The 23,691-nt window shown below is 39.9% G+C and overlaps 2 protein-coding genes across 4 annotated transcripts; one reads left to right on the plus strand and one right to left on the minus strand.

The window, feature by feature from the left end:
• Positions 1-21: 21 nt before the first annotated feature.
• RNF6 (ring finger protein 6) lies at positions 22-15,994 on the minus strand. 3 transcript variants are annotated; one of them, XM_066369175.1, is made up of 6 exons: positions 15,866-15,994; positions 15,354-15,439; positions 12,822-13,032; positions 11,362-11,457; positions 7,011-7,129; positions 22-203 (listed from the first exon to the last, which is right to left on the minus strand). In XM_066369175.1, exons 3-6 carry the CDS (start codon positions 13,012-13,014, stop codon positions 171-173), a joined length of 441 nt encoding a protein of 146 aa, XP_066225272.1. In that variant the 5' UTR covers positions 13,015-13,032; positions 15,354-15,439; positions 15,866-15,994; the 3' UTR covers positions 22-170. The 3 variants fall into 3 exon arrangements, with proteins under 3 accessions (XP_066225272.1, XP_066225271.1, XP_066225270.1); XM_066369174.1 differs by lacking the exon at positions 22-203 and having other exon boundaries at positions 4,326-7,129; XM_066369173.1 differs by lacking the exons at positions 22-203; positions 15,354-15,439; positions 15,866-15,994 and having other exon boundaries at positions 4,326-7,129; positions 12,822-13,047.
• On the plus strand, positions 13,663-19,865 carry LOC136391640 (uncharacterized). The gene is made up of 5 exons (XM_066363394.1): positions 13,663-13,733; positions 15,675-16,236; positions 17,590-17,714; positions 18,444-18,527; positions 19,440-19,865. The coding sequence occupies exons 1-3, from the start codon at positions 13,663-13,665 to the stop codon at positions 17,650-17,652; spliced, it is 696 nt and encodes a 231-aa protein (XP_066219491.1). The 3' UTR covers positions 17,653-17,714; positions 18,444-18,527; positions 19,440-19,865.
• Positions 19,866-23,691: the final 3,826 nt, after the last annotated feature.

The raw sequence follows: 23,691 nt of genomic DNA on the forward strand, positions 1-23,691 counted from the left end.
AGGGCCGAAATCAGTGGCATTTTAATACACCAATGAACTAAATTAAGAAAACAATCTTGCCTGGCCTGTGGTGGTGCAGTGGATAAAGCACCAATCTGGAACACAGGTCATCAGTTCAAAATCCTGGGCTTACCTGTTCAATGCACATACAACCAGCAACTAATGAACAACTAAGTGAAGCAAGTACTTCTCCTTCCCCCACCCTGTAAAATCAATAGATAAAATCTTTAAAATATTAAATAAAGTTTGATCATTTAAAAAAAAATAAAACAATCACAATTACTATTGCAACAATAACAAAATAATGAGGTACCTAGTTGTAAATTTAACCAAGGAGGTAAAAGCCCTGTACTAGGATATTGAAAAGAAATTGAGGAGGTCACAAATAAGTGGGAGGATATATCATGTTCAGGGACTGGAAAAATCAATATCATTAAAATGTCTACGCTACCCAAAGCAATCTATAGGTTCAATGCAGTTCTTATTAAAATACTAACGACATAATTCATGGCTCTAGAACAAATATTCCAAAATTTTATATGCAACCAAAAAGACCCCAAATAGCCTTAGCAAGCTTGACAAAGAAGAACAAAGTTGGAGGTATAAAAATACCTTATATCAAACTATACTAGAGGCCATTGTAATCAAAACAGCCTGGTACTGTCATAAGAACAGGCATGTAGATCAATGGAACAAAATAGAGAACCCAGAAATAAATCCACACCTCTACCATCAATTAATGTTTCACAAAGGAGAGAGTATACAATGGCATTAAAGCAGTCTCTTCAATAAATGGTGCTGGGAAAATTGGACAAGTACATGCAAAAAAAAAAAAAATGAAACTAGATCACCAACTTAGACCACACACAAAAATAAGCTCAAAATGGATTAAAGACTTAAATGTAAGTCATAAAAACATAAATATCCTAGAAGAAAACATAGGCAGTAAAATATTAGACATCTCTCATAGCAATATTTTTGCCAATATATCTCCTCAGGCAAGGAAAACAAAGAAAAAAAAATAAACAAGTAAGACATCAAACTAAAAATGTTTTGTACAGCAAAAGAAGCCACCAACAAAATGAAAAGGAAACTACTGAATGGGAGAACATATTTGCCAGTTATATATCTGGTAAGGGGTTAATTTCTAAAATATATAAAGAACTTATAGAACAACACCAGAAAGACAAACAATCTAATTTAAAAATGAGCAAAGGACCTGAATAGACACTTCTCCAAAGAGGACAGACTGATGGCTAACAGACATAAAAAAATACTCAATGTCATTAATTATCAGAGAGATGCAAATTAAAACCACAGTGAGATATCATTCACACCTGCCAGAATGGCTTTCCTCAATAAATCAGCAAAAAACAAGTGATGGCGAGGATGTAGAGAAAAGGGAAACCTAGTCCACTGTTGGTGTGAATGCAGAGTGGTACAACTACTGTGGAAAACAGTATGGATTCCTCAAAAAATTAAAAATGGTATTGCTGTTTGACCCAGCCATCCCACTTTTGGGAATATATCTGAAGAATCCCAAAACACTAATTTGAAAGAATACATGCACCCCCATGTTCATTGCAACATTACTCACAATAGTCAAGATCTGAAAACAGCCCCCAAGTGCCCATTAGTAGATGAGTGAATAAAATAGCTGTGGCATTTACACAATGGATACTACAGCGCTATAAAAAAGGAAATCTTACCTTTTAGGACAGCATGGATGGACCTGGAGATTGTTATGCAAAGTGAAATAAACCAGTTAGAGGGAACAGACAGTTGTCAAGGGGAAGGCGATGGGGGCACTGGATAAAATAGGGTGAAGGGATTAGCCAAAAAAAACATTTATACAAAACAGACACAGACAACAGCATGGTGATGACCAAAGGTAGTGATCCTGTGAAGATAAGGACTTTGTCTTTTAGTCCTCTGTTGAATTCTCAACACCTGTAACACTGCCCTGCACCTAGTAGGGGGCTATGTGGAGGTGGGAAAAAGGTGGTAAATAGGGACAGAAAAAGACTTTGCGTGGGGGCAGAGGGCACACGATGCAGGGGGTAGACGGTGTTTTATTGAATTATACACTTGAAACCTGTATGGTATTGTGAACCAATGTCATCCCAGTAAATTCATTTTTAAAAAACTCATTGATCATATTTGTGAGAACCTTTTTCTGGACTCTGTTTCATTTCTCTATGTGCCACATTGTCTTTTTTTAATTTTAGAGAGACAAAGAGAGGAAGGGGTAGAGAGACAGAAACATTGTTTCCACTCAGTTGTGCACGCACTGGTTGATTCCCGTGTGTGCCCTGACCAGAAATCCAACCCACAACCTTTGTGTTTCAAGAGGACGCTCTAATTGACCGAGCTAACCAGCCAGGGCTCCACATTGTCTTGATTACTTAGCTTTAGATTAAGTTTTCAAATCAACTAGTGGGAGTCCTCTAGCTTTTTCTTTTTCAAAATTATTTTGGTTATTCTAGGTTCTTTGCCTTTGTGTGCGTGTAAATGTGTATGTATATATAAAATCAGCTTGCCTTTAAATCAACAAAAAAACCTACTAGGATATTTGATAGTTATATTAAATCCAGCAAGGCAATTTGGACCCTGTAGGTGTGCCAGATAAAATACAGGGGTCCTCAGGTTACAGCAGTCTTGAGATATGACATTTTAAGTTTACGACGCTCACTCCCATAAAAATTTTATAAAATTAAGACAGGAGTGTTTCAGCTTATACCATTAGCGTCGTACTTACAAACTATGAGGGCAAACTAGTTTGGTTGCATGTGGTAGGAGAATACACATATAGTATACAGTACACATTCATGTCCTTTTCCTTTTTCTGTGGCTTGTTCTTTTTTGTTCCAGATTATGATTTTACAACTTTGTTAGAACAGGTAAGTGACATAGGCTAGGCTGTGTTTCAACTTACACTAAAATTCGGGTTACGTCACTGTCGTGGGAATGGAACTGTGTCATAACTTGAGGACCTTCCGTATAGAAATTGTTAAATTTGAATTTAAGAGAAAAAAAAATAACGAGCATATAGTCTCAAATATTGTATGGACATAATCATACTAAACGTATGCATTGTTTATCTGAAATTTAAATTTAACTTGACATCCTGTAATGCTTCTTTTCTAAATCTGGAAACTAAGTTGGGGTGAATTAACATGTTGTTTTTTACAGGGACAGAGAGAGAGAGAGTGAGTCAGAGAGAGGGATAGATAGGGACAGACAGACAGGAACGGAGAGAGATGAGAAGCATTAATCATCAGTTTTTCGTTGCGACACCTTAGTTGTTCATTGATTGCTTTCTCGTATGTGCCTTGACTGTGGGCCTTCAGCAGACCGAGTGACACCTTGCTCGAGCCAGCGACCTTGGGCTCAAGCTGGTGAGCTTTTTGCTCAAGCCAGATGAGTCCATGCTCAAGCTGGCGACCTCGGGGTCTCGAACCTGGGTCCTCCGCATCCCAGTCTGACGCTCCATCCACTACACCACCGCCCGGTCAGGCATGAATTAACACTTAACTATTGTATTTGAATGCTCCGATTTATGAACACAGTATTTCTCTTTATTTAGCACTTCTTTGATTTCCTTCACCAGTATGTTATAGTTTTTAGCATACAGATTCTCGCGTTTGGAGATTTGTACACAAAATATTTTAATTGACATTTTAAATATGAGATTCTGTGTCTCATTTAAATCCTACAGAGAATGTAAAAAAGTCAGAACAGTAATTCATTTTGCCAAGTGATTTTTTATTATTATTTTTTTTTTTGTATTTTTCTGAAGCTGGAAACGGGGAGAGACAGTCAGACAGACTCCCGCATGCACCCGACCGGGATCCACCCGGCACGCCCACCAGGGGCGATGCTCTGCCCACCAGGGGGCGATGCTCTGCCCCTCCGGGGGGCGTCGCTCTGCCGTGACCAGAGCCACTCTAGCGCCTGGGGCAGAGGCCAAGGAGCCATCCCCAGCACCCGGGCCATCTTTGCTCCAATGGAGCCTTGGCTGCGGGAGGGGAAGAGAGAGACAGAGAGGAAGGAGGGGGGGTGGGAAGCAAATGGGCGCTTCTCCTATGTGCCCTGGCCGGGAATCGAACCCGGGTCCCCCGCACGCCAGGCCGATGCTCTACCGCTGAGCCAACTGGACAGGGCCGATTTTTGATTTCTGAGAGCAAAAATATCTTTCCCATGAAGATAGGGACTTTGTCTTTTAATCCTCTGCTGGATTTTTAACACTTGCACTACCTGGCACCTAGTAGATACAAAATAAATATTTTTTTGAGTGAATAAACCACAATGGAACAATACAACACTTCATACACAGCTTTGTTTTAATATTTATTGGTAGAAATAGATCATTAATGCATACTTTGTGTTTATATAAATTCTACATTCTCTTAAGGGTATTTTGTTTTATTTGGAGTTTTTTGGCCTCCAAGCAAACTTAACATATTACCTATGCATTTGATTCTTTATAGACATTTTTTGGACTCTAAAATTAAATCTGAGAATCCATGCATACTGTGTACCTTAATATAATTCAAAGAATTGTTTGCATTTTCAAAACAGACATGAAAAAGCTGAACTCAAGTTAAATAACCTGTATGTTCTAAAATGTCCAGGTTCCATTTCTGAATAAAGACTTGATCAATATTATATATTGCTTGCTGTCTAATAAGTCAGATTGTCAGAGGCGCTTCATTAAATTATCTCTGTTTTTAAATATCTTAATCCACTTCCACCCAGAGATGATTTTGTAAATATTAAACATTGTGCAATATTCAGGATTAGCTGAAAAGCTTAAATAAGAACCAAGCTGGTAAGTTTTTTGACTGAATATTTTACCTTAAAATTATATAGTTGTATATATATACATATGGTATGCCACATATTAACTTTAATATTTCAGGTAACTTAAACACATTTAGCAAATATTCAGCCAAACACTCTTTCATAAAAAGACAGTGTCATTAGAATAAAAAGGCAATGAAAGGCTTATTTAGACATCAATGCCTGTATGTAGTCCTAAGCCAATGGAATTTAAAATTCCAAGTAAAGTGTTGTACTATTAAGAAAAAGATTGCTTTTTAACGTACTGAACTGTGCAGTGTATACAAAAGTGCTTAGCATGACAAAATTACTAAAATAAAAACATTTTAAGGTTTTTTGGTTCTAGCAATATTCATTATTCCGTACTTTTGGAAAATTTATCATTTGCATTTTAAATTTTATATAAATGTTCTCTTTTTAACAAGTTAAAAAAATCACACAAAAATAGTTTAAACTATAATTAGTTACTTTTCATCCAGGTTAGCTCATCACAAATAACTCAACAAAAGAATGCTTGAATACTCAGCTCATTCATTGTGGGCTACACTCAGCCCTAAGACAGGCTGCCTACAGACAGGACAAGTGCAATTCTCCGAAAGCCATCGGTCAATACAATGGATGTGAAATTCGTGCATGCAAGGTAATTGCCTGAGCTTGTTTCCAGTTACATAGTCACTGATACAAACACTACAGATTTTACCTAGCTCACTGTCAATGCCGTTATGCTCATAGTTCCGGGTAGAAAGATTGTCAATCTGCTCTTTGGTTAAACCACGTATGCGATCATCATCATCACCTTCATTTAGTAAAAAGAAGTGAGCAAGGCGAAAGATAGATAGTGTTACAGTTTCCACTACATTATTTGAAGTTTGCAATTGCCCATCACCTCTACTATCACTGTTTTGGGTATGAGGCTGGGTGGTCTCGTTTTCATCACCCATTTCAGTGCTGTCTTCTTGGTCCCGCCTGTCCTGAGAGGAATCTTCATGGTGCTGGCTAATGTCATTCCCTGAATCTACATTATTCAGTTCTGAGTGCATCTCTGGTAAATGCTGGCCATTTCTCTGAATCTCTGACTCAGATTCGGCCTCCATTAGAGAACTCAGGTCTCCAAATCCAAGCATGATCTGCCTTAAAACTGACCGAAGAGCCAATGAGGATGGTTCAACAAGCTCATTCTCAGATATCCTAAGAAGAGGAACAGTTGTCGTACTAACATAGGTTCGAATACCTGGTCGCTCTAAACTAGAAATAGTTTGGTGAAAGCCCCTGCTGTTGCTCTCGATACTGACTGTATTTTCTGCTAGCCCTGTTCTAGATCGAGTTCTATTTGCAATACTATCCCGATCTCTGTTCTCTCCAGGACGAATCCTTCTCACTTGAAGGTTCAGTGTGATTGTTGTATGTCGTGCAGAAGTTGAGGATATGTTAGATTCTTCTCCTTCTTCTACTGTTATTCTTGACACAAGTCTTGAGTTAGAAAATGGGTTATATGCTGTACCTCTGTGTGGTCTGTCATGTTCTAAAAAGACACGAGGTATACCTCTCCTCCTAACAGACATTCTAATGGTTTGTCGTGAAGGTCTACCTTCCCTTTGTGAATTATGATAAACGGTGCTGCTCTGTCTCTGAACCGGTGAACGGCTTCGGCTACTGATAGTAGACTGTAATCTTATTGGCTCTAATCTTTGGTTTGTATTCCTCACTGTAACATTAGTTCTAGCCCCATTTTCCCAAATATGTGCTGCTCCAAATCGCTGCCCCTCCCTTTGCCTGAGTTCACTAGCACCTGACTGGTTTGTGTGACTACTGAGATTAGCATGTGGAGCACTAGTTCTAGGACTGCCAGCTGCTCTCCTAGTTCTATTTCTTATTCTTCCTGATGTTAAGACAGATCCTCCCATTGAATTCTGCCCCCTTGAGCTAAGCCTAGTCCTTGAAATGTTGGAACTACCACCACTGAAATCCACTGAGGTCTGGCTTCTTGTTCGCATAGCCACAGGACTACTTGTTCTTTGCTGTCTATTTATAGTATGATCACTGCTAATATCTGAAAGTGGAATGCCTGTGTAATCTTCATCACGAGTTTCAAATCCTCTATTCTCTTGATTGATGTGGATTTCCAGACTAAATCGAAACTCGCCACTATTTGGGTTTGTTCGACTCACAGCTCTCCAAGTTTGGTTCCCATTTTGTCCACTTTGAATTGCACTGCCTGTGCGATGAAGGGTATTCAGCCATTCTAGCAAAGAATCATCATTTGAACTTTCTCTAGGGACTTCTGAGTCTGGAAAGCAAACCAAATCAAATTAATATCAATTCCTAAACTCCATCCTTAGTTTTTTATTGAAAACTTGTAAGATAAACTTATTAAATTAAATTATATTTAAGAAATCTGTGCATTTTAATGAATAAAAACTGGCAAAAAAACAACTTTCTAAAAGAAAGGTATACACTATAAGCATATTATAATACACTTATGCATTATAAAACTTTAAACTCTATACAGCACTGTGAAGAAATCCTCATTCTTGCTTTCTATATGCCTGTTATTGGCAAACATGAAGGCAAATTAGAACTATTTCCCATATAAAAATTTGAAATTTAGATTGCTTTGTTCATATGGCAATATCAATAAAATATAATGGTAAAATTTATATATAATATAATTAATCTTAAACTTGTGGAAGTCTTCTAGTAAAAGTAACTCAATCGATGTTTTTACAACTAAGTATTTTTGTAACCTTGGGAATTTTATCCTATTTCTCAGGGTCTGCCAAAAATGTACAGCTAAAGAAATCTGGCTTTCTGAATACGACGTCAGAACTACATTATCCATCTTTATGTAAAGCTGGTAAACTTTAGGCATTTTTTTAAGTTCTCTATAGCTGTATCCTTATCTGTAAATTTGAGATAGTAGTATAAATATCATAGAATTAACATGATAAAAAATAAGCTATTGTATATTAAATGAATAGTACAATACCTGGCACTCAGGAAGCACTCAATAAATGTTAGCCATTATACATAATATAACAAATGCATTTTCTGTTCATTTAGAACAAAAGCTCCATGAAGACTAAAGCTTCTGTCTTATTTTATTCACTGTTAAATCCCCTCTACAACAGTATTTGGTACAAATCATACCATCAACTAATATTGGTAAATGAATCAATTTAGAAATAAATTTGTCCCTAATAAACTTCTTTGACTCTGATACTGCTACTATGGAAAAGATTAAGTTTTCCAATTTTAACCAGTAGGTTGTGCAAAGTGCAAAACTGAAAGAAAAACATTCTAATGCATATTACTATATAGACTTTAACTTAAAGTTTGTTCTACTAAAAAACAGATATGAGATTGCCTTTGCTTCATCCATGACTGCAATCTCTCATAAAAAGCTTTTTTAAATGTTGACTTAAAGCTGTTAATCAGGCCCTGGCCGGTTGGCTCGGTGGTAGAGCGTCGGCCTGTCGTGCGGGGAATCCGGGTTCGATTCCCGGCCAGGGCACATAGGAGAAGCGCCCATTTGCTTCTCCACCCCCCCCCCCCACTCCTTCCTCTCTGTCTCTCTCTTCCCCTCCCGCAGCCAAGGCTCCATTGGAGCAAAGATGGCCCGGGTGCTGGGGATGGCTCCTTGGCCTCTGCCCCAGGCGCTAGAGTGGCTCTGGTCACAGCAGAGCGACGCCCCCCGGAGGGGCAGAGCATCGCCCCCTGGTGGGCAGAGCATCGCCCCTGGTGGGCATGCCGGGTGGATCCCGGTCGGGCGCATGCGGGAGTCTGTCTGACTGTCTCTCCCCGTTTCCAGCTTCAGAAAAATAAAAAAATAAAAAAATAAAAAAATAAATAAGCTGTTAATCAGCTGCCAGTGTCATAAAAAAAAGTACTTTATCCATATTCTAAAGATATAAGCTATTTTACATGTAGTTAAGTATATTTTCAATGAAAACAATGGACCAGTATTACCAGTTTTATCAATATGGTAGTACTGTTTACTTATCTAAATATAAAGTAGAATAGGGGTTAATACCCAATTTCCATTTTAATTTGGAAAAAGACATGAGTATAAGGCAGGTAAACACTAATCACTCTAAATGCTACTTCCTTCTTTAATTACTAGAATATAGTGATAAGGGTGTGTGTCCAAGAGTTCACTATTTATCTAACAAAACCTATCCTAACCTTCTTCCATTGTAAAGTAATGGTCATGTGGACAGCCTAGCATTTAGGTGTGGTCATGTGACTAAGTTCTCATCAATGCAATGGGAGTGGAAGTGATATATCTCACTTTCAGGCTGGTGCCTGCATCTCCTTTATGCCAGCTAGAACCTACATGTGGCTGTAACTTACCTTGATCATGCAAACAGTACTCTAGATTAGCCATATCCAATAAATCTTTGTGTCACAGTGGAGATGTTCTAATCTATCCTGTCCAATGCAGAAGCCACTAGCCACATATGACTATTAAACTCTTGAATGTGGCTAACATGTGTAAAAACATGACTGAGGCACTATTTTTTATTTTATTTCATTTCAACTTAAATAGTCAAGCCTGACCAGGCAGTGGCACAGTGGGTAGAGTGTTGGACTGGGACACAGAAGACCCAGGTTCGAAACCCTGAAGTCGCCAGCTTGAGAGCGGGCTCATCTGGTTTGAGCACAGCTCACCAGCTTGAACCCAAGGTTGCCGGCTTCAGCAAGGGGGCACTCACTCTTCTGTAGCCTACTGGTCAAGGGACATATGAGGGAGCAATCAATGAATAACTAAGGTGCTGCAACAAAGAATTGATGCTTCTCATCTCGCTCCCTTCCTGTCTATCTGTCCTATCTGTCCCTCTCTCTGTCTCTGTCACAAAAAAAAAAAAAAAGAATTTAAATAGTCACATGTGGATAGCACAGTTGTAGAAACTGCTGGCTGTCTGGGTCCCAGGAGGATTTATGGAGCAAAATTTGCTTATCTACCTGGCCTATTAATATGAAAGAAAAATAAACTTTTATCTTATTGAGCTACTGCACTTTGTTTTTATCGATTGATTTTAGAGAGATTGGTTGGGGGCAGAGAAAGAGAGAAAAAGAGAGAGAGAGAGAGAGACAGAAAGGCATTCATTTGTTGTTCTACTTAGTTGTGAGTTCATTAGTTACTTCCTGTATGTGCCCTGACCAGGGATTGAACCTATAACATTGGTGTTTTGGGATGACGCTCTCTGATTGAGCTAACCAGCCAGAATCATAACTTTTGGTTATGAATAGTCTTTGCCCTAATTAATATAATGCTCTTGAAACTACTAGTAATAAATACCTCTGTGGAAAAAAGTGGAACTGGTAAGAAGGACATTAAAGTTGGCTTTAGCCTGACTGGTGGTGACACAAGTGGACAGAGCCTTGACCTGTGATGCTGAGGTCCCAGATTAGAAACCCCAAGGTCGCCGGCCTGAGCACAGGTTCACCAGCTTGAGTGCGGGGTCACTGGCTAGAGCAAGGGGTCACTGGCTCAGTTAGAGCTCCCCAGTCAAGGCACATATGAGAACTAAAATGCCACAACTATGAGTTGATACTTCTCATCTCTCTCCCTTCTTGTCTCTGTCTCTCTCTTGCTCGCTTTCTCTCCCGCTAAATAAATAAAGTTGGCTTTACTTTTAACTTTATAGACTTCTTATCTAGTTTGAATTCTTTTCACAAGCACTTTGTTTTTCACCAGAACTTTTTATATTATGACTTAGTGTTTGTTCAATAAGATGATGAAGCACATACAAAAATAACAAAACAAGAAAAAACAGGTTTCCTGACCAAGTCTTTCTGTATTGCTTTGCATAAATTTTTAGAAGCTAGTTTAGTTACATTACTTTTATAAATGTAGTGTGTACACTCTAAGATTAAAAAGAATTAGGCTTGTGCCTGACCAGGCGATGGCACAGTGGATAGAGCATCGGACTGGGATGCAGAGGACCCAGGATCGAGACCTCGAGGTCGCCAGCTTGAGCGCGGGCTCATCTGGTTTGAGCAAAAGCTCACCAGCTTGAACCCAAGGTTGCTGGCTCCAGCAAGGGGTTACTTGGTCTGCTGAAGGCCTGCAGTCAAGGCACATATGAGAAAGCAATCAATGAACAACTAAGGTGTTGCAATGCGCAATGAAAAACTAATGATTGATGCTTCTCATCTCTCTCCGTTCCTGTCTGTCTGTCCCTGTCTATCCCTCTCTCTGACTCACTCTCTGTCTCTTTAAAAAATAAAAATAAAAAAATAAATAAATAAAATGAAAAAAAATTAGGTTTGTAATTAACTTAATTGTATACTATTTCATATATACAAGCTGAAATCCATCTGTGTGTATAACTCCGTATTCAACCCTATCTTGCATTGTCTAATCATACTGCTTTGCAGATAATACATAAATACTATTTGAGTAGCACATCAAAACTGTAAAACAGTAAAAACAAACATATTATACAAGACCCAGTAATTTCATTTCTGCAACTACTCTAATCATACTTATTCCTTACGGAAAGGAGTCCACAGTACCTCTGGGATTTGTCTCATTTCTCGAGTCAGGCTGAAACGCTAGCTGTTCCTTGGCCCCATCTAACCGCTGCTGTAATTCTTCTGATGTTATTTCTCCTAAAACAATGAAAAATTATTCACTGAAATTAATAACTTTAAATTACTAAGTTTTATTATAACTCATGAAAGGTAATACTAATTTTTAGTTGTAGAACACATTCTATTGTTCTCATGTTCTGTAAAATACAGTAAAAAATATTTAAATAATGCAAATGTATATCCCTTTGGTTGTATTTCATTTATTAATTTTTTATTCAAATTAAGGCTTAATTTGAATAGTTAATAAAGTACTCTCAGTTGATGGACTTAGGAGCCCATAAGCTATAATTCAATGCATTTTTTTGTCAGAATTAAAAAGAAATTAAGATGGGAGTATTTCTAGAGAAAACTTCAAATCTTTATTTGAATTTTACCTCAATAGTTCATTATATGGGTCATCAATATACAATATACAATGTGCAAATATGCACTAAATATATAACATAAATATTCATGTTTAAATGAGTTCATTTGTAAAATAAATTTGTAAAAAAAATTTTAGAGCACATTGGACCTTTTGGCTATTATTAATTCAGCTAATTAATTATAATACCTCAAATGAGTTGCAACTGGGTTTTAAATACAGTAGTCCCCCCTTATCTATGGGGTATACATTCCAAGACCCCCAGTGTATATATACTATGTTTTTTCCTATATATACTATGTTTTTTCCTATACATACATACCTATGATAAAGTTTAACTTATAAATTAGGCACAGTAAAAGATCAACGATGACAAAATGAAACAATTATAACAATATGTTGTACTATAATTAAAGTTTGTGAATGGCTTTGGGACCATCAAGTCAAATAAGGATTACCTGAACACAAGTACTATAATACTACCACAGCTGATCTGATAACTGAGATAGCTACTAAGTGACTAATGGGCAAATTGTCCAGGGAGCATGATATGATGGACAAAGGGGTGATTCACGTCCAAGGCAGGACTGTGCAAGATTTCACATGGTACTCAGAATGACATGAAATTTATTACCTTGGGAAACTTAAAGCTTGGAACGAGAAACCATGGATAAGCAATTGGGTGGTAGGGAGGGGCGTGGACACACAACGAGTGCAATTATATTTATACAAATATTACTTAAGAAAAATAGGGTCATCTATGTGAATATTTGATACTATTATGTACATTAACCTGCCTGTTAGTTTGGCATTCTTATAACAGTGCTCCATGTATAATAGCCTTACTTACTTAAGTAAGCCAGTGATTTTCTATTTTGTTATATTAAAAAGTTCTTAAGTTCACAGAAATAGTACACTATATTTTGGGATAGGGAAGGAGGGGGAAAAAACTCCTTATTTTCAAATTCCTCCTTATGATGATGAAAAAAAGGTGTCTTCTCTTGTACCCATCTCTTACCAGGGGTGCCTAAAAGGTTATGGTCTCTCATTAGCCGGTAATCTTCATCATTGAGTTCATTAATAAACTGATAATAAGCTTCTTCTCTGTGGAGACGCTCTTCATGCCACCTTCTCTCATTTTCACGATGATCATGCTCTTGAAATGAGCTTTCTTCACCACCATCATCTGCTCTAGATCTAGACTGATTCATACCGAGATTCCTGGTCTTCTGTTCAAACAACATATATAAAGTTCAAGGCATTAGTTACAGACTACACATGGCTTCATGTTTTTAATTTATAGTTTATTTTTATTTTTAAATTTTGACTATGGCTCTGGCAAAGTGGTAGAGTGTTAGCTCAGCATGTGAATATGTGGATGGCCTGGGTTCGATTCCCAGTCAGGCATACAGGAGAAGCACCCATCTGCTTCTTTACCCCTCCCCCCTCTTGCTACTTTTTCTCTCTCTTTCTTTCTCTCTCTCTTCCCCTCCTGCAGCCATGGCTCAACTGGAGCGAGTTGGCCCCAGGCGCTGAGGATGGTTCCATGGCCTCTGCCTCAGGCACTAAGAAGAGCTTGGTTGCTGAGCAATGGAGCAACCCCCAGATGAATAGAGCATCACCCCCTAATGGGCTTGCAGGTGGGTCCCTGTGGAGGCACAAGCAGGACTCTGTCTTTGCCTCCCCTCCTCTGAATTAAAAAAAAAAATGTTAACCCATACTCAAATATTTCATGTACCAAATTTTTTTTTATTTTTTTTAAGTGAGAGGAAGGAAGATAGTGAGACAGACTCCCACATGTGCCTCCAACCAGGATCCACCTCGCAACCCATCTGGGGTTGATGTTCAAATTAACTGGGATGTCTATACGCTGGTCTCATGCTCCATCCACTGAGCCAATCAGCCAGGGTCTCGTGTGCCAAATCTTGCGGTAAAGAACTTACATATAAAATGAAAAACAGCTTCTAGGAGTTAGAATATAATTGGACCTAAAGCCATCATTATTTAAGTCAGATGGGATTTGGTTTCACCATACATTTTTCATCCCTGAATACCAAAGTTATTATCTCATTTTTACCCTTTGATTCTCCAGTAAAGTTGGTCTAAAAGCCCTCATTAATGTTTCAAATATCTGGGTACTTCATGTTAGCCTAAAATTTTTAAGCTTGAATTTATTTATTTATTTATTTTTATTTTTTTTTTTAAATTTTTTATTTATTTATTCATTTTTAGAGAGGAGAGAGAGAGGGAGAGAGAGGAGAGAGAGACAGAGAGAAGGGGGGAGGAGCTGGAAGCATCAACTCCCATATGTGCCTTGACCAGGCAAGCCCAGGGTTTCGAACCGGCGACCTCAGCATTTCCAGGTCGACGCTTTATCCACTGCGCCACCACAGGTCAGGCTAAGCTTGAATTTATTTGATAAACAAATAGCTATTGGAAGGGTATTATTTAGTTATTACTAGCAAGGATATTCCTCCCAAAATAAAGCTCATAAATGTAATAAAATGCCGACCCCTGACCCAACTGTACTTTGTTGATGTAAAGATAATTTTGCCTACTGTATCTATTGAATAGACTTGGGGTTACTGTCTCCTTAAACTCAACAACAACAAAAAGAAATATCCACTGTATGGCTCTGAGGTTTGTTAAAGTGCATCAGAGCACTTTGTGGTTCCCCATCCCAAACCTTATCCCTAAATCTAGAATGTTTAGTGGCAGAGTTTGCTGAGTGCTGGTGAAACTTCCTGATAATGCCTAGGCTAACACTCTCTTTGGGAATACTTAGATGTCATTGGTGAGGAGCTTACTTTTAAACTATAAAGAAATCAAGGAAAGAATCTGTGTCCAAATATTTTAGAATTTCTTAAACACATCTATTTAGTAGGTCAGCAAAGCAACAGTTGTCAACTGGGAGTGCACATCAAACTCACTTGAGAAAACTTAAAAAAATACAGATGACCAGATCTCATCCCCAAGACTTGGTCAGAATTTTCCAGCATAAGGCCAGATCAATCTTTAAGAGCTAACTTGGGTATTTATGTGAATGAAATAAACTATTCCTTAACAGTTTCTGGTACATAATACAGCATACAACTTAATAGAGGCTGAACTATCACATGACTAGGTGGCCAGTGAAGCAACTGTGTTAATAAGCACACAACTTGAAATATAAAGTGAAATTAGCCTACAAGTTTAAGCTATTGTATGAATAAGCAACAATCCAATCCCATGCATTTTCTAACATTAAATTGCAAATCCAAGGATTTTACTGATTACCTCATTTTAAAGGAAAGATTTAGTAGAACTATCCAATCAAATGCAAATTAACACTACTAAAGACTCAAGACTTTTCTTTTCAGAATAGGACTAGATCACCATTAGTAAAGAGTGTATTTCATAGGTACAACAGTTAATGATTTTTGTATTAAACAATTTAAGAATTTGAACCCTATCATAAAAATCAAGCTACCTCACAGTATTAAAACTTAAGAGTTTCCTCTCAAAGGCAATTCTCTTGTGTAATTAACCACAATTAAATCAAAGTGAATACCTTATTTTCCTTTCAACATGCTTTTAATATATGCAAGGGTATCCATCCTTCAATGGTTTTTGTGCTTTTTTTGGAGAGCCACCCATCTGAATGCAATAAAAGAGAGCACTAAATTACTCGGTAAGTTAGTCCCCCAACTCCACTGCAAAGTCAAAGCCAAAACCTCCAGTGGGTTTTGTTCGCTGCTCGCCTAGAAAATCAAGTCCCCAAACAATGAGATCACGGAGAGCTCCCCCCCAGGGCCCTTGGCCTCACCACAGGACCCGAGCCTCTCCTCCTGCACTGTCCCTGCTCCCGGGAGCACAACCCCCTCTCTCAAAGGCCTCCCTATTGCGTCCGCACTTGGACGTCGCCAGTTAGGGGTCCCCCGGTCACTTCTAACCCTGCACTTCCTTGCCAACCCACGCCCTCCGTCAGACTACTGGTTCCTTCCCTGGCCGAAGCGATCTGGGCTCGCGACGGGGCCAGTCCCCACGACAACAAAAAAACTGGGCTCAAGAGTACAAACCAACCTCTTCCCAACCGAGCCGAGAGTAACGCTTCCCTTAGCGACCTAGATTCCTACAGGGAGGCAGGTGACCAACGCTGCGTCTGTACCAATAACCAGTTAGGGGAGCTCCGTCACAGAGAAGTTAGCCAATCAGAGAAGAGACGGAGGCCATTCAAGGACTGCCGGCTTTCGCGGAGTCTCCCGGAAGTAGTGGTGGAGGCCGGAGTGTTTTCCCGAGCTCCCCTAGCTGGGAACAGGGGTGAGCTCCTCCCAGGAGGGAAATTCGTGGCGGGCGGCTGGCCTTTCGGGACCCGGATGCAGGGGCTACCCTCTCAGCTGAAGAGAGACGCCGGAAGTCCGAACTGCAGCTTGCGATCGTCCAACTGGAGGAAGGTCGTGGAAGGGAACAAGCAGGGCCCCGCCTTTTCTCTCCATGGCTAGGTCAACCCCTCAGTGGAGAGGGGCACTACGCCACCTGGCCGGCGCTCGCTGGTGCTACTGAGAACTGCGTCCGGTCGGCCCCGGACGCCGGTCTGCCACGTTCCGATCCTCACGCCGCGGTCCCCGCGCCCCTGTGCAGGGCTGGGCGTCCCCGGGCCTCCTGGAGTCTCGAGTACCTAGCGGTGTTTAGCGCTCATGGCAGCCGGGTAGTCCCTGAGACGCGCTCTGCTTTCCACTTGGGCCTTACTGGCACCTACTCTGCGCTTCGGTATCGCTTATTTGCCGAGCCTGGCCATGGAGGGCAACCTCACAGTCTGTTCCTGTTTCTCAATGTCTGGGATCCCCTGACCAGCTAGGTTCTCTCCCTTCTTGTTCATTGGGACCTGGAATTACAAATCCTGATCAATTCTGGAGCGCTTATATTTGTGTTTCTTCACTTTTCCTCTAGGAAAGCACTTTGAAACCCTCCACATTCACGTCTCTGGTATTATTTCTGAGATGAGACGCTTACCAAACACCATTTTTTAAGCCGTTGATTAGCTAGCACCCTGCCCAGTCTAGTTGTAGACTACATTCCTGACATCCTTCCATCCAGAAGACTATCATTGCACAATGCTCACCCTACTGTTACTCTTTATTTCATCCATCCATTCATTCATGGAACGAAGATACTCTATCCCCACCATTATGCTGAGTTTCTGGGAAGCAGACAGATGTGGTCCAGTGTAGTAGGAGTAGACAGACAAGTTAAAAAGAAACCAGCATATTCTTATAGATACTAGAATGTAAATAAATAATTACTGCAGTCTACAAGGATCTTCAAATATTTTTGCTGCATATCTCTACAGACTGATCCCTTGGCATCACTGAACTATCTGAAATTCAAAATCATAGAGGAATTTCTGAGTAACGCCTAACCCCATTTACACCTAATTTTCTTTATCTCCCAGCAGTCAGCTCATATCTCATTTTCAAGGATATTTTTATGATATCTCTGAAGAGACACCCTCACCTCACCCTCCAGCCAAACCTCCACACGTAAAACTAGGAAGATGTCTCTTTGCAGGCTCCCATAACTCCCTCTGTATAACTTTATTTTGGTACATTCATTTACTTAACAAATACTGACTGCTCCTATGTATTAGGTGCTAGTGATAACAGCAAAGAATAAGACAATAAAAGCCCTTGCCCTTCTTTTCAAAGGGAACAGACAAGTACTTACAATGATTTTCTATTAATTTATGTCTCCCCATCTGTGAGTCTAAACTCCCATGTTTTAACAAATGGTTTTATTCATTCTTACAGCCTGCGAACTTAGCACAGCACCTGGCAAAACATTCTCCTCAGCCTACTGCATGGATAAGCTGAGAAAAATGCAAACTTTCTGCAAACAAGATTAATGCAACGTTAATACAGTGACCTCAAAAATTGTGAGTACAAGTCAGAGAAAACCACATGTAAGACGTCCAAAACCCAAGTAGAAATCATTTTATATAGCTATATGCATTTTAAGGAGTATAATATTCTATCAAGTGCAAATAAGTTTTAAATGTTAAACTTAAAAAAACATATATCTATCCTAAGAATCTAAAAATGCAAAATGCAATCAAATGATTCACCTGGAGAGATGTAGAAATATGCTATGAAGACATGCAGAGTTAGGATAACTATTAGAGACAGCAAGGTATCCTAGGGTGAAAGCGCTGAGTGGATGAGAATCCAGGGGCCTCTCTGACCTTTTATTGGAAACAGAAAAACAGCAGGATAAGATTCGGTAACAAGAAATGTTTAGGCTCTCAGAATACAGATTAAAAGTCAGCATATTCCTCGGCCTGACCTGTGGTGGCACAGTGGATAAAGCATCGACCTGGAAATGCTGAGGTTGCCGGTTCGAAACCCTGGGTTTGCCTGGTCAAGGCACATATGGGAGTTGGTGCTTCCAGCTCCTCCCCCCCTTCTCTCTCTCTGTCTCTCCCTCTCCTCTCTAAAATGAATAAATTAAAAAAAAAAGTCAGCATATTCCTTGTCCTTTACTTGATCCCCTGAAAACTTCTGCTGTCTGCTTCTTTGAATTATTTGTACTGGCTAATATCTTAGTAAGGCTGGGGGTGGGACTTGAGTCCTTCAGTCTGCTGACCAGGGATGTTGTCTCCCCTCAGACCCTCAGAGCATGTCATCTGGTCTGCGGTTACTTCGTTGTTGCTGTGATAAGTGGTGCCCTATGTGAGGATCAGGAACCAAAGGTAAGGCTTGCTACTTTGAGTTGTTCATTGTTGCAGTGATAAGTTGGTTCCTCACATGAAGAACCAGAAGAAATGACCTCCCAAAGCCTGGCAAAGGAAAAGGATGTCTACTCATCCCATTTGGTAAGGGACACAAGCAGCAGGGGAATAGTCCTTTAATGCTTGCGGTGAGGTCACTTTTAGGAATCAGGTCAGGGATTTCCCTTTACATTCATCCTGGGGAACTCCCTTTCCCCTGAGCAGCAGAGCCTCAAGTTATAGCTACAGGGACTCAGAGCTGCAAGGTGTCAGATCAGAATTTAACTGCCCTCTTGCTCATGATCCAACAACAATACCCTTGGTATCCAAAGGAGGGAAGATTAAACTTTGAAGATTGGGAAAGCACTTTTACCAAAGGGATAGTTGAAGCAAACGGGACAGAATATGAAGTGACCCTTGGGATTGGAAAGGGCTTATAAAAACTGTTCTCACCACCTAGCCTGAACCTCAGGCCAGCCCCACCACTAGATATTTCACCAACCCTAACAAGCAGAAACTGGCTACAGAAGAAGAGACCTTCATCATCCCCTTAAGAAAAGGCTAGAATGTTAGGTTTGGATCCAGGGTGCCCTTAAACTCAAGGCAGGCTATGAAAATGGGAGAGGTCATGCCAGGACCTCAATGTAAAGAGAAAAAAAAAGAGGGACACTTTTAAAATCCAAGCGGCTCAGTGGCCCGTCCCCTCCCTTCTTTTCAGTCATCCTGGAAGGCTGCCAAAGACAAATTCTCTGTAATTATTAATAATAATGTAACATATAAAGTTATGCCAATTTTTTTAACCAGGTGGTCTAGAAAAGCATTTTATATTACTAATAGTTTAAATTTTATCAATGTCTTTTGAAGTTCTTAACAAAAAATGTTTGTTTTCCCTAGGTTTACAAAAGGTTCCTGTTATCTCCGTTATGCCACTAAAATATGAGTTTGTTTGCCAATGAAATAACTTGTTTCTGAATGTCATATAATATGTTTATAAAAGTATCAATCTAAAATTGCTAATTACTGACTTAGTTGTCACTGAAAGTTAAGGGTTTTAGAAGTTGAGAATTCTGATTAATTAGAAAGAAACTGTATGGTTTTAATGATAGAAGGTATAAAGTATGGAGGTACTTTTGAAAGGAAAAAGAAAAAAGAAAGTAAATAAGTTCTGAAAGCTAGTTATTTCTGAATATATAAGAAAGTTTGTGTAAGTTGTAGAAGGTTTGTGTAAGTTTCAAAAGGTTTGTGCAGGTTGTAGAAGGTTTGTGCAGAGAAAAAAAAAGAAGGAACTGAGAAAGTAGACAAAGGTAAGAAAAAGAGAAAGGAAGGAGTTTAGAAATAGTATTGTTCTGAAAGGAAAATAAAAAGGATATTCTTAGGGGCCTCAGGAGCTTGAGAAATTCACCCAAACTTACAGGTATTACAGAAGGAGCCAATGGCATTTTTAAGCCCCAACTACACAAATGAAAAAGGGAGAGTCAGGAGGAGAAACTCAACCCAAAAGATAATTGTATAAGGCTCTTTTTACTCTTAATTTTTTTTAACATTTCCTCATCTAGACTCACTGCAGCCAAGAGGCATTTTATACCAGCCAAGCAATGGCCTAAGCCTCTCATGTTGTACCGGGATATATTAGCTGTCCCTGAGTGGCAGAATCCAGTTGAATTACTAACCTGAAGGGGAGGGCAAGTTCCAATTTTGTCATCAACAGGTCCTCTTTGAATACCAGTGAGGACAGAGGTGGATTTAATGGCAGGTACACCGGGCACGTGCCTTGGTCCCTGACTTTTGAAGAGCCTCCAAAACCCAACTTGACACTTTTTTGTAATGCAAAGGGCCCAATATTTTCTTCTGAGTGAGGAACATGAAGCCTTATCACAAGTTAGCACCAGCCCCTAGAAAGCAACCCAGTTCCAGAGATCCAAAAGCTGATAGTGAATCCACCTCCAGGAATGGACCAAAGGAAAAAAAAAAGGTGGACACCTAACTCACTCCCAAGCACTCAGGGAGCACCTGACATCACCTGGGACACTTTGAAACATCTAGCCAGGCATGCTAAAGAACTTTTGCAAAATATAGGCATGCCTGTATCCCCTAAAAACCTTTTTTTCTTATGCTTGCCCTTGACCTTCAACTGCAACCACCTAACTATCTTACTCTCTGTTAATCTTTACTGAAACAAAAAAGGGGGATATGTAGGAATATGCTATAAAGACATGCAGAGTTAGAAAAACAATTAGAGACAGCGAGGTGCCCTAGGGTGAAAGCCTTGAGCAGATGAAAGTCCAGGGGCCTCTCTGACTCTGTATTGGAAACAGCAAAACGGCAAGATAAGATTCAGTAATAAGAAATGCTTAGGCCCTCGTAACAGAGATTAAAAGTCAGCATGTTCCTTGTCTTTTACTTCACCCCTGAAAACTTCTGCTGTCTGCTTCTGTGAATTACTTACACTGGCTAATAAATATCTAAGGTTAGGGATGGGGCTTCAGTCCTTCAGTCTGCTGACCAGGGCTGTTGCCTCCTCTCAGCACCTCAGAGCATGTCATCTGGTCTCTGGGCAGTTCACTGTCGCTGTGACAGGGAGAATCTCCAGATTTTTGTGAGTAGATAGGTAATATATGTAACTTGAATCCAACACCTTGCTTCAATTTTTGTAACCCAAGACAAAGTGACTAGAAAAGGATAATTGGAACAGAGATGAATCATTCAGGATTATCTGTATTTCTAGGTCTCGGGACCTGCCAAAACCTCTGCTCTAATTAATCTCAGTTTACTGGAACACTACCTGGCCTTTTCAGTGTGTATACATGTTTTAACTACAAGATGTTTTACAGTTAAGAATTTTAAAATGTAAAAGAATTAAAACTAATATTAAAATGATCCTGTGTATAGTTGGTATCTTATATACTTATAATGTTTAAGTAATGTTTGGTATCTTAGAATGATAACCTCAATTAAAATTTAAAATGCAAAACTGAATAATTGATTTAGACTTTTTAAATTGAATTTATTGGGGTGACATTGGTTAATTAAATTATATAGGTTTCAGGTGTACAGTTCTATAGTATATCATTTGTATATTGGATTGCGTGTTTACCAGTCTAAGTCAAGTCTCCTTCTATCACCATTTATTCCCACTTTACCCTTTCTACATCCCCCACTCCCTTTCCCCTCTGGTAATCACCATGCTGTTATCTGTGTCTATGAGTTTTTGTTTTTATGTTTATTTTTTGCATAATGCCTTTATGATTTAGACTTCTTAAGTTTTAGTTAAATCTTATGAGTTCATAGACAGTTTCAGAACGCTGAGAAATTTATACTCATCATATTGAATTTATGATTAATTATTATTTGAGGATTTAGGAAGGCATTAAATTCAACAGTTAAAGTACTTATGAATGAAATGAAATGTTAAAGCTGTAAATACAGTTTTAAATGTTTAGAGATGATTAATTACATAGGTATGTAAAGAAGTAATTGATGATTCTGGTGACAGACGTTTTTCTGATGTTGGCTTCCAAGATCACTGTATTTGAGCAGCCAACACAGTGCATTCTTGAACTCAGGACTACGAGTGGCAACCTCAGAGCTTGTAACCAGAAATTGAATCACTACTGCAGAAAATCCTCACCTCGCCAAAACCATCAGAAAACTATTCCTAAGGGGGAGAAATATGGTTTCTGCTTTGGTTCAGTTTTTTATATCTTGGTGAATACATTTAACTGGCAGAATATAATCTGAATCCAGAACTATGGTTGCAAGACAGTCTGGGTAATGTCACTTTTAGACTTTATACAAGATGGCAAACTAGAATAAAGGAATAGAGGTTGAGCAAGAAAATCCAAAGTAACCATTACTATTCTCATCAATCTCACCTATCTAATTAGGCAGAGGCTGTATTGGGTTAGGTTCTCCAAAAATAGAGCCTGAGGATTCTTGATTTATTAGGGGAGTGCTCTCTGGAGAAAGGGTGTGGAGGAAGCAGGACTGGCTTGAAAGACAAGGAAACAAGAATGAGCCTCAGCTGATCTCACAAAATTCAGCAAGTGTTAACCAAAAAGGCAGTTGACTGTAACCCTATGTCATTAGATGAGGTCTTCACAGGCAGGAGGGCAGCAGCAGAGCCTCTTCAGCAAGATGGCTCCTGTTTTGGCCAAGAACAATTTTCTAGTGAAGGTGACACCTGGAATTGATATTTAACACTAATGGCAGCTGGAGCATAGCTGTACTAGCTTAAAAAGTGGATTTCGAGGTCCAGAAGATGGTGACAGAGTAGATGAATGTTACAACTCCCACCTCCCAGAACCAAAGTGGATGAATACTTAACTTGGGAACAATCATCTTGAAAAACCAACTTTGGGTTAAACTAAGAGGAATCTATAACCAAGGATCACCGAAGAAACCACACTGAGACTGATAGGAAAGGCAGAAACGTGGAACGGGTTGCCCCACTCCCAGGAGTGAGTGGCATCCTGGAGGGACTTTCATGGTGGGGTGGGTTGCCCAGAGAGTTGTAGGTCCTCAGCGCCAGGACTGGAGCTTCATCCCAGAGCCCCAGTGACTAGAGGAGGTGTACGAACAGTATTTAGCTGAGAGAAGAGCTGGGTTACTGTTTGCGAGAGGGAGACAGACCTCTCAGACTCAGGCTCCATATTAAAGGGACCACATGGAAAACCTTGTTCACAGCCACTTCCCTGAGGCTTCGGGAGCGGGGAGTGCTGAGAGGACTGGAGTTGCGAGAGGAGAGTGTAATCTTGAAGGCACACTGAGAGACACTGTGGGAGGCATCCACCCTAACCCCTATGCTGCTGAGTCACTCCCCAAGTCTAAGTGGCCATTTTTCCTGGGAGAAGCAACACCAGCAAAGGAAAGCAATTTCTCCGCCCACCAGAAGCTCTCCTGCTCTAGTTAGAGCAGAATCACTTAGAAGCAGGGGGCATATAAGAGACACTGGTTTTGAGTGCTGAGGTCTGGGCTACACTGCCCCCCAAAGGGCAGGCAGACCAGGCTGTGGAGGCATTGGCCACAAGCTTGTGGTGATGGGGGCAATGCCCAGCCCACATGCATGCCGGCTGGTATCCGTGCCCGAAAACTTGAGGAGGTGGCAGCGGTGGGCTGGTGGGCAGACCACAGAGGCAACACCCACTGG

Source organism: Saccopteryx leptura, chromosome 2 (genome assembly GCF_036850995.1).
Source record: "Saccopteryx leptura isolate mSacLep1 chromosome 2, mSacLep1_pri_phased_curated, whole genome shotgun sequence".
Classification (NCBI taxonomy): Eukaryota; Metazoa; Chordata; class Mammalia; order Chiroptera; family Emballonuridae; genus Saccopteryx; species Saccopteryx leptura.